The following is an 11,073-nucleotide window of genomic DNA, read 5'->3' on the forward strand; positions in this document are numbered from 1 at the left end:
AAACCCCGTCTCTACTAAAAATACAAAAAATCAGCTGGGCATGGTGGCGCGTGCCTGTAATCCCAGCTACTCAGGAGGCTGAGGCAGGAGAATTGCCTGAACCCAGGAGGCGGAGGCTGCGGTGAGCCAAGATCGCGCCATTGCACTCCAGCCTGGGTAACGAGCGAAACTCCGTCTCAAAAACAAAACAAAACAAACAAAAAAAAAACAATGATTTAAAACATAGTATAAGAGGCTGGGCACGGTGGCTCATGCCTGTAATCCCAGAACTTTGGGAGGCCAAGGTGGGCAGATCTCTTTGAGCTCAGGAGTTCAAGACCAGCCTGGGCAACATGGCTAGACCCTGTATCTACAAAAGATGCAAAAAGCTAGCCAGGCGTTGGTGGTTCATGCCTGTTGTCCCAGCTACTCAGAAGGCTGAAGCTGGAGAATGGCTTGAGCCCAAGAGGCAGAGGCTGCAGTGAGCTGAGATCTCACCACTGCACTCCAGCCTGGGCGACAGAGTGAGACCCTGTCTCAAAAAAAAAGGGATAGTATAGGAAATACATAAGCCAGTACCATAGTCATTATCAAGTATTTTGTACATAATGTATGTGCTGTACTTTTATACAGCTGGCAGCGCAGTAGGTTTGTTTACACCAGCATCACCACAAACATGTGAGTAAAGCGTGACATCAGCTGTGATGTCACTAGGCAATAAGACTTTTTCAGCTTCATTATATTATGGCACCACCATTGTGTATGTGGTTCATAGTTGACCAAAATATCATTATGTGGACATGACTGTATGTAGCCTTGGTACAGAAGTGTGCTTAGGGTAACAGAGGAAATCTCAAAATAAGATGGTCTTTAATAGGGACTTGACAGCTTCCATAAACATTGTTTAAACGTTCATTCATCATGTATTTACCAATTTATCCATATATTTATCCATCATATATTTTCTATTACTCCCGACAATGTGCCAAACATGGCACCAGGCCATGGGCATACACTGACAAATAAAACAGACTTTGCCATTATGGAGCTAACAGTTTGGTAGGAGGTAGACAAAAGTAAAAGATAATTTCACTGCATGTGATAAAGACAGTGATGGAGAAATGCACGGCATATACAGTTTTGTATCCTGCACTTTGCACTTTTATTTTTGCTTTTGTTTTCATTTTGAGATGGAGTTTTGCTCTGTCGCCCAGGCTGGAGTACAGTGGCACAATCTTGACACACTGCAACCTCCACGTCCCGGGTTAAAGTAGTTCTCCTGTGTCAGTTTCTTCAGTAGCTGGGATTACAGGCACGTGCCTCTGCACCTGGCTCTTTATTTATTTATTTATTTTGAGACAGAGTCTCGCTTTGTTGCCCAGGCTGGACTGCGTGATCTCGGCTCATTGCACCCTCCACCTGTTGGGTTCAAGCAGTTCTCCTGCCTCAGTCTCCCAAGTAGCTGGGACTACAGGCACGTGCCACCACGCCCGGCTAATTTTTTGTATTTTTAGTAGAGGCAGGGTTTCACTGTGTTAGCCAGGATGGTCTCGAGCTCAAGACCTCGTGATTCACCCGCCTCACCCCCCAAAAGTGCTGGGATTACAAGCGTGAGCCACTGCGCCTGGCTAATTTTTGTATTTTTAGTAGAGATGGGGCTTCACCATGTTGGCAAGGCTGGTATTAAACTCCTGACCTCAGGTGATCCACCTGCCTCAGCCTCCTAAAGTGCTGGTATTACAGATGTGAGACGCACACCTGACCTTGTGCTTTGTTTTGTTGCAAACATCATGTTTAATGGCTATGTGGTAGTTACTGCATGACGGTTTCATTATTTATTTATTTATCTTACCATATATCTATTACTGGAGCTTTAGGTTGCCTCTAATTTTTATTATAAAATATGCCGTGATTCGGATCCTTGTACAACAGTAAGTTACTGGTTTATGAACATTTATTTCGCATCTGGCCCTTACTGAACCATCTAATTAGGTCTAACGGTTTCTTAGTTGATTCTCTTGGGTCTTCTATATAAAACCACATTATCTGCAAATAATGACAATTTTGTTTCCTTTTGGTAGTCATACCTCTTATTTCTGTTTTCTGTTTCACTGCAATTGGTTAGAACATCCTGGACAACATTAAATAATAGTGGCGATATTGTAGTGTTTTCTCATCAGTTATGATGTGGCTGTTGGATTAAGAAATATGAGGCTGTCTCCACTGACCTTATGTGCAAAAAAAAAAAAAAAAAGATTATTAAAAAAAAAAAGAAATATGAGGTTGAACGTGGTGGTTCATGCCTATAATCCCAGCAGTTTGGGAGGCCAAGGCGGGTGGATTGCTTGAGCCAGGAGTTGAGACCAGCCTGGGCAACATAGCAAGACCCTGTTTCTAAAAAAAAAAACACAAAAATTAAACAGGCATGGCAGTGCATGCCTCTAGTCCCAACTACCCAGGAGGCTGAGGTGGGAGGATCACCTGAATCCAGAAGGTTGAGGCTGCAGTGAGCCATGTTCATAACACTGTACTGTAGCCTAAGCAACAGAGTGACCTCGTCTCAAAAGAAGGAAGGAAGGAAAAAGAAAAGAAGGAAGGGTATGCATTACCAGGAAGGGAGGAAGGGAGGAGGAAGGAAAGAAGGAAGGAAGGAAGGAAGGGAGGGAGGGAGGGAGGGAGGGAGGGAGGGAGGGAGGGTGGAAGGGTTTCTTAAGTTAGGAACTCTTACTTCCTGTCACAGTTTACTAAAAGTTTCATCAGTAGAGAATGCTACTTTTTTCAAATGACTGGCTTTCTTAACCCCTTCCAGATCTAATATTCAGACTGTATGGGCTTATGTGTTAGAGACCTGAAGGATGTGAAAATTATCCAATTTCACTTTAAGAATATGCAGTGTAGATTTAATGCAAATTGACAAGTATGCATTACCAGTAATATGCTTCAAGGAATACAAGAAAAGGACACATTTTACTTGCCTTCCAGAGGCCTACAGTCTCATTTGCGGGGAAAAAGTTGACATACATAAAAAATAAAAAATATGATTGATGATTCTCATGGTGAGTGAATATTCTTAACTGCTAAAGGAAAATATGGTAGTCAGAGCTCATTGGTAACAGTCCTAGAAAGAGACTGGTAAAAGACAAGAATGAGATTTTTATAAGGCTGATCCTCTCTGTCCACAGGCATCGTCCTGGATTCAGGGGATGGTGTCACCCACAATGTCCCCATCTATGAAGGCTATGCCCTGCCCCATGCCATCATGCGCCTGGACCTGGCTGGCCGTGACCTCACGGACTACCTCATGAAGATCCTCACAGAAAGAGGCTATTCCTTTGTGACCACAGGTATCCAGCCCTTTTCCTGATTCTGACTGGAGCTCAGAACCAATCTGGTTTAGGACTGGAAGTTCTCAGGACCAATGAGAAATCTGCTGCTCTGTGTCTTTAAACACTCCTAAGATAGACTGGGAGGTCTTAAGCTGGGGCTGTGCCTCTGGATAAGACCAGATAGTTGGCCAGGCGTGGTGGCTCACCCCTGTAATCACAGCACTTTGGGAGGCCAAGGCAGGTGGATCACCTGAGGTCAGGAGTTTGAGACCAGCCTGATCAACATGGAGAAACCCTGTCTCTACTAAAAATACAAAAATTAGCCAGGCATGGTGGTGCATGCCTGTAGTCCCAGCTACTTGGGAGGCTAAGGCAGGAAAATTGTTTGAACCTGGGAGGCAGAGGTTGCGGTGAGCTGAGATTGCGCCATTGCACTCCAGCCTGGGCAACAAAAGCGAAACTCTGTCTCAAAAAGAAAAAAGAAAAAGACCAGATAGTCATGGAAGCAGTCCCTCCTTCCCCAGTGACCAGCTGCCTCTGTCCTTGTCCACACCAGGACTAGGGCTAGTTTCCACAGGGTTGAATGGTAGTGAAGATCTGCTGATACATTTCATTACCTAGGGGTGCCTATCGTTTGAGGACAAATGGAATAAGTGAGGCCCGAATTGCTAAGGGAAAGGTGTCATGTGGCCCACCTTGGCAACAGACGTTTTTAGGTGGGAGCCTCTCTAGATTCTGTAAGATCAAATATCTAAGTCCGAGTCTAGACCAGAAATGTGTTCTGCAAAGCCCCCAGGAAGGCCTAAGGCTTTGTTAGAAAGTCTCATGCGAAGTCCTGCTTGGGAATAAAGATTTGAGACTCCCTCTTTAGAAAGAGGAGTAGAACAATTAAGATTGGATGGAGTGATCCTTGACCCTTTTCAGGGGTAAGTTTATTATTATCCTATCACTGAATCTAAAGTACATGTGGGGCCAGGTGGGGGGGCTCACGCCTGTAATCCTAGTACTTTGGAAGGCCAAGGCAGGCAGATCACTTGAGGTCAGGAGGTCTAGACCATCCTGGCCAACATGATGAAACCCTGTCTCTACTAAAAACACAAAAATTAGTCAAGCGTGGTGGCGCACACCTGTGATCCCAGCACTTGGGAGGCTGAGGAAGGAGAATTGCTTGAACCCAGGAGGTGGAGATTGCAGTGAGCCCAGATAGCACAACTGCACTTCAGCCTGGGTGAAAGAGGGAGACGCTATCTCCAAAAAAAAAAAAGAATAAAGTAGATGTGAGAAGGAGGTTTTCATGGAGGTCAAAATGGGACAACCAAACTAACAGAGCTCAGTATTCACCTGCTGTCATTGCTGCCCCTTCCAGCTGAGAGAGAAATTGTGCGAGACATCAAAGAGAAGCTGTGCTATGTGGCCCTGGATTTTGAGAATGAGATGGCCACAGCAGCTTCTTCTTCCTCCCTGGAGAAGAGCTATGAGCTGCCAGATGGGCAGGTTATCACCATTGGCAATGAGCGCTTCCGCTGCCCTGAGACCCTCTTTCAGCCTTCCTTCATTGGTGAGATGCTACCCACAGTCCCTGCCAATTGCTCAGGAGGGGAGGGTGGAGGGCTGGGTGAGGTATGGAGAGAGAAACACCGCGAGTCATGGACACTTTGTTGATGATACAATCATACCTCGCATTTTCCTAGGAAGGGCCAAAAACATATTTTCTTAAAATAGGGAAAGTCTTATTTTAAATAAAAGGAAAAGGAAATCAAGATATAGGAAAAGCAGAACAAGAAATATAACATGAAACTAAGAATGAGGTTAAAACACAGAAAGTTTGTAGGCACCAATGTAGCAAGGCTAGTTTATAGTTTAACAAGATTACTCCATCCACAGTGTGGAATCATATTGCAAGGATAAAAGACTCAAGGCAGTTGGGCACAGTGGCTCATGCCTGTAATCCCAGAACTTTGGGAGCCAGAGGCAGGCATGTCACTTGAGCCTAGGAGTTCAAGACCAGCCTGGGCAACATGGTAAAACTCCATCTCTATGAGAAATAAAAAATTTAGCAGGGCATGGTGGTACATGCCTGTGGTCCCAGCTACTCAGGAGGCTGAGGTGGGAGGATCACTTGAGCCCCAAAGATCAAGGCTGCAGTGAGCCATGATTGAGTCACTGCACTGCAGCCTGGGCAACAGAGTGAGATCCTGTCTCAAAAAATAAAAAAAGACTAGAGGCAAAGAGACCAGGCAGATGGTAATCAGAACAAGGGACAATAAAAGAAAGGCCATGACCAGGTAGGGGGCCTAATCTTATAATCCTTTTGGGAAGTATTAAGGTTCTGAACTAGGGTAGTTGCAAAATCGAAGAAGGGCCAGTTGAAGAGCGAACGGTGTGCGTATTTATGAAGTGATTCCTGTTGACTAGATATTGTAATCTCCACTAGGCATGGAGTCGGCTGGAATTCATGAGACAACCTACAATTCCATCATGAAGTGTGACATTGACATCCGTAAGGACTTATATGCCAACAACGTCCTCTCTGGGGGCACCACCATGTACCCTGGCATTGCTGACAGGATGCAAAAGGAGATCACAGCTCTGGCCCCCAGTACCATGAAGATCAAGGTGGGTCTTGCCTCAGTTCCCTTCATCATGTTCTTTGTATAAAATCTTGCCTATCTGGGAGTTCCTCAGAGGCAGGCTGCCAGGCCCAGTAACTTGCTGGTCCCCTGGGTTCAGTATCATCCTGGACTGGAGCCAATTTCATCCTAGGAGATTATGTTCTTTCGGCATTGATGGGCTGAAGATCCTTTTAGCATGAATCTCAAACATAATTACAGGAATGTCACACAAGAAGAGGCTAAAAGAATTTGGGATGATGAGAATATTATCTAGGTGTAATGGCTCACACCTGTAATCCCAGCATTTTGGAGAACCAAGGTGGGAGGATCATTTGAGTCCAGGAGTTCAAGGCCGCAATGAGCTCTAACTGTGCCACTGCACTCCAGCCTGTCTCTAAATATAAATTCAGATAGATCCTGTCTCTAAAAATAAATAAATAAAGAGAACATTGAGAGGGTTAAGAAGGAAATTAGGAGACAGGAAATGGAAAGAAAAGAAGGAGGTCACCCTATGGTATCTTTAAACTTTATTGCTCCAGAGGAGGGTGAAAGTTTCAAAGAGTGGATGTTTGCTCATAGGGTCAGCTCTGCTTCAAACTCAGCAGGGACATTCCTTGATTCCTGAACATCTCTGATCTACTGTCCCATCTTGGCCATGGCCTTCCTCATACTGCCTCCCAACAGGGCCTCTTGCCTCCTGGGCATCTGTGGGTTGGGAGCTTCTCCCCTGCTTCTGGTCTGCAAACAGTCAGACAGACATTTTTAGCTCATTCTACAGACTTTGCTGCTAACAGTTTTAGAGAAAGAGTTGGGAATAGAAATAACACATTGGTTGAAAGTTACAAAGTCTCACAATAAAGCTGGTATCTTGGGAGTAGGCCTGGTGTGAGGAAATGTGTTCTCAGTCAATATTCTAAGAACCTCCATGAAGGAAGGCTGCCCCGGGCCTCCCCCTGCCTAACAGATAGTGTTCATCACAGAGAAATGGAGCAGACCAGCAGGAAACTGGTGAGAACTTGTGGGTTCTTCTCACACAGAGCCAAAGGAGTGGTGCATTACTGAGACCTGTCCTATGGAGAGCATCGTGCCAAGCCTGGGGCAGGGGCTTTTTACCAGGACTGTGTCAGGATACCACGCCTAGCCTTATCCCCAGATTCTAGTCCAACAAGTCTGAGCTGCCCCTGTTACCTGCACTGATAAGCAACCACCAGTGATCTGATCCATTTCCTAATTCATGGGCCATTGCTCTGACTTTAACAGTATGTGCCAGCCTTCATGGGTTTTAGGATCTAATTAGTAAACATGATCAATACCAGGACAACCTAAATAAAAGCAGAAGGGAAAGGACACTCCAAGCAGAGGAAGTAGAAGGAGCAAAGGTGTCCAGGCGGGTGCGTGCTTATATGAGCACCTATCCAAACTGGACAGCAGGATTTGTATAGGGGAACTGGGGGAGCTGAGGCAAGTCTCAGGGACATGGAAGAAGAGATTTGGGGTGGGTGTGGGGCTTATATTTAGAACCACCAGCCTAAGAGCAGCCAGAGTTTTCTCATGAGAAGTGTCCAACAATAAAATTTGTTACCTTCTTAGGGGCTGTGCATTCCCAATCCTTAAAATAATCTGTTTGAGGAGCATTTAGGTGACTTTTGTCTGCCTGGATAATAAAATAACTTCTAAGATCCTTCTTATTCTACAATTCCATGATCACTGCAATTTGAGGAATATGTAAAGAGATTCTAAGGAGACAGAAAAAAAGCAATTTATTATCTGGTTTGCTCTAGCACTGAATTCTTATACCCTTCAAAAACTGGAAAAGTAGCTGAAGAATCATAGTCCTTCTGGGTCCCCTTTTAGGTGGAGTTCAAAGTTGTCTGACATGACAACCAATTTCTTTTTTTTTTTTTTTTTTAAACGGAGTTTCACTCTTGTTACCCAGGCTGGAGTGCAATGGCGCGATCTCGGCTCACCGCAACCTCCGCCTCCTGGGTTCAGGCAATTCTCCTGCCTCAGCCTCCTGAGTAGCTGGGATTACAGGCACGCGCCACCATGCCCAGCTAATTTTTTGTATTTTTAGTAGAGACGGGGTTTTACCATGTTGACCAGGATGGTCTCGATCTCTTGACCTCGTGATCCACCCGCCTCGGCCTCCCAAAGTGCTGGGATTACAGGCTTGAGCCACCGCGCCCGGCATGACAACCAATTTCTAAAAGCTAAGCCCAAGATTCCTAGTGGAAAGCATGAAAAATGTAGATATAAATTTGAGAAGTTCTGAGATATAATTGGCTGATGACCAATAGCTCAAAACAGGGTTTGGGTAGACTGGTTTATACTCAGGAATGGAGGAAGCCAAGCCCCACTTGTCCATGCATCCAAACTCCAGGCAAGAACATAACAAGGTTCCTCTTATAGATATTTGTATCAATCAGCTATTGCTGAGTAATAAACAACTGTGGAATATCAGGGGCACATAACAGGGAGCATTTATTGCTCATGCATCTGTGGGTTAGCTGGGACTTAGCTGATCAAAGTCAGGCTTGGCTAAATAAGTGGCTCTGCATTAAGTAGCAGAGCATTATATAGTAGCATTTACATTATATTAAGTGCAGGTCCAGCCAGCTCAGGTCAAGACCATATTTCTTATTAATGGGACCAGGCTGAAGGGCTAGTTGCTCCCCAGGGGCAGCTCTTCTCATGAAGATGGCAGCTCAAGAGAACATGCCCAGGCTGGGCGCAGTGGCTCACACCTGTAATCCCAGCACTTTGGGAGGCCGAGGCAGGTAGATCACGAGGTCAGAAGTTCGAGACCAGCCTGACCAATATGGTGAAACCTCGTCTCTATTTAAAAAAAAAAAAAGAGAACAGGGCCAAGTGCACAAGCATATTTCAAGCCCCTGTTTGTGTTATATCTGCTAATATCCCATTGGCCAAAGCAAACACAATGCCCAGTCCAGAGTCACAGGGAGCAGTGCACGCTTCCCATCGAGGGAATAAAGGAAGGGTGAGGAAGTGAAGGTTTTGAGCAATAATCTAATCTATCACAATGTTTCTCCTGTTCTTTTCTGACCACAGGGCTGCCCTTTTCTGGGATAAGTAGATTTTTGGATCACCTTGCTTATTCCCTTGGGGACTGATCATGATTCACCACATTTGTTCTTTGCAGATCATTGCTCCCCCAGAGCGGAAGTACTCAGTCTGGATCGGGGGCTCTATCCTGGCCTCTCTCTCCACCTTCCAGCAGATGTGGATCAGCAAGCCCGAGTATGATGAGGCAGGGCCCTCCATTGTCCACAGGAAGTGCTTCTAAAGTCAGAACAGGTTCTCCAAGGATCCCCTTGAGACTACTCTGTTACCAGTCATGAAACATTAAAACCTACAAGCCTTACTTCTCTGTGTGGGGTTCTTTCTTCCAGGGCTATGTCTCATACACAGTGCTAAGGATTTTTCACATATTACTTCTTTTTTTTTTTCCCAAAGATGGGGTTTCACCATGATGGCCAGGCTGGTCTTGAACTCCTGACCTCAGGTGATCCACCCATCTCGGCCTCCCAAAGTGCTAGGATTACAGGCGTAAGCCACCACACCCAGACTCACATATTACTTCTAATCTATGCAATAATGCAGTAAGGTAGGTGCTATTATTATCCCCATATTGCAAATGAGGAAATTGAGGCTCAGAGAAGTCAAGGACTTGCAAAGATCACGCAGATTCAAGATTAAAATTCAAGTATCTGACTGCAAATCTAGTGCTCCTACTCTGTCATCTTGTCTTCTTTTCCTTGAATGTAAGTAAGAATGAGGTTAGATGACTCTTGGGATGGGGGGAGAACAGGCTTTCAGTGATGTAAGTCCTTGTGCTCAAGGGCAGTTCACTAGGGAACATGAATACAGATTCATCACACAGGCTTTCGGGACGTGACACGAGTAGTTCACACACAATGGTTACTGTCACTCACGTGAAGGAGGGTCACCATGGGCGTAAGATCTCTATGAGGTCGTCATTGAGGATTAGACTGTATTTTTTTTTTTTTTTTTGAGACAGCCTCATTCTGTTGCTCAGGTTGGGGTGCAGTAGCATGATCTTGGCTCACTGCAACCTCTGTCTCCCAGGTTCAAGTGATTCTCCTGCCCCAGCCTCCTGAGTAGCTGGAATTAGAGGCGTGCTGCCACGTGCAGCTAATTTTTGTATTTTTAGTAGAGACGGGGTTTCACCATGTTGGCCAGGGTGGTCTCAATCTCTTGGCCTCGTGATCCACTGGCCTTGGCCTCCTAAAGTGCTGGGATTACAGGCGTGAGCCACCGCGCCCGGCCTGGAGGAGCAGCTTTCATAAGCCCTTAGGGGATTTCTGTGTGAGGATGGGTTTCCCAGAGCAGACCCTGAAATGAGGATTCCCTGCAAATGACTTATTAAGGAAGTGCTCTAAGGAGAGCTGGTAAGCAGAGTTGGGAGTGCAGAAGAGGAAAGGGGAGGAAACCTGGCAAGGGGGCAATTGCAGGTAAAGTCCTGGAGAGGGCAGCTTCAGCCTGGCCTGGCCCACCAGGAGCTCTGGAGTCTAAGGCAAGCTGGTGGCGGCAAGGGAGCCAGGTGTTTACAGTCCCACCTGCCAGTAATTGGTGAGGGCACTCCCTGGGGGGACTGAAGTCCTATGCTTTCCACAGTAGATGCTGGGCAAAGGGCTCCTCCAAAGAAGAGCTGCAGGCTATGGCTGTTGGAAGAGAAAGCACAGGAGGAGGCAGGAGAGATCTGAGATGTAGGACACTGACACTGTGCTATGGAGAGACATCCGGACCTCCACATGCGGAAGGGCAGGCTGCCCAGGCCATTCCCACCAACCCCCCACCCCGCACCCATCCGACCTTCCTTTCCCCTCCTTCCACCCCATTCCAGTCTTACTACACTTCAAGTTTAAAAAACACTGTGGCCGGGCGCGGTGGCTCAAGCCTGTAATCCCAGCACTTTGGGAGGCCGAGGCGGGTGGATCACGAGGTCAAGAGATCGAGACCATGGTCAACATGGTGAAACCCCGTCTCTACTAAAAATACAAAAAATTAGCTGGACATGGTGGCGCGTGCCTGTAATCCCAGCTACTCAGGAGGCTGAGGCAGGAGAATAGCTTGAACCCAGGAGGTGGAGGTTGCGGTGAGCCGAGATCACGCCA

The 11,073-nt window shown here is 46.2% G+C and overlaps 1 protein-coding gene across 1 annotated transcript in view; it reads left to right on the forward strand.

Moving 5' to 3' along the window:
* Positions 1-9,299, forward strand: part of ACTG2 (actin gamma 2, smooth muscle) — a 26,796-nt gene extending 17,497 nt beyond the window's left edge. Inside the window, exons 6-9 of the mRNA XM_017508684.2 lie at positions 3,162-3,323; positions 4,672-4,863; positions 5,740-5,921; positions 9,078-9,299. Of these exons, the coding sequence (XP_017364173.1) occupies positions 3,162-3,323; positions 4,672-4,863; positions 5,740-5,921; positions 9,078-9,221 (680 nt within the window). The 3' untranslated portion in view covers positions 9,222-9,299. The remainder of the gene's footprint in view (positions 1-3,161; positions 3,324-4,671; positions 4,864-5,739; positions 5,922-9,077) is intronic.
* Positions 9,300-11,073: the final 1,774 nt, after the last annotated feature.

The sequence above is a fragment of the Cebus imitator genome, unplaced genomic scaffold (assembly GCF_001604975.1).
Source record: "Cebus imitator isolate Cc_AM_T3 unplaced genomic scaffold, Cebus_imitator-1.0 Scaffold399, whole genome shotgun sequence".
Classification (NCBI taxonomy): Eukaryota; Metazoa; Chordata; class Mammalia; order Primates; family Cebidae; genus Cebus; species Cebus imitator.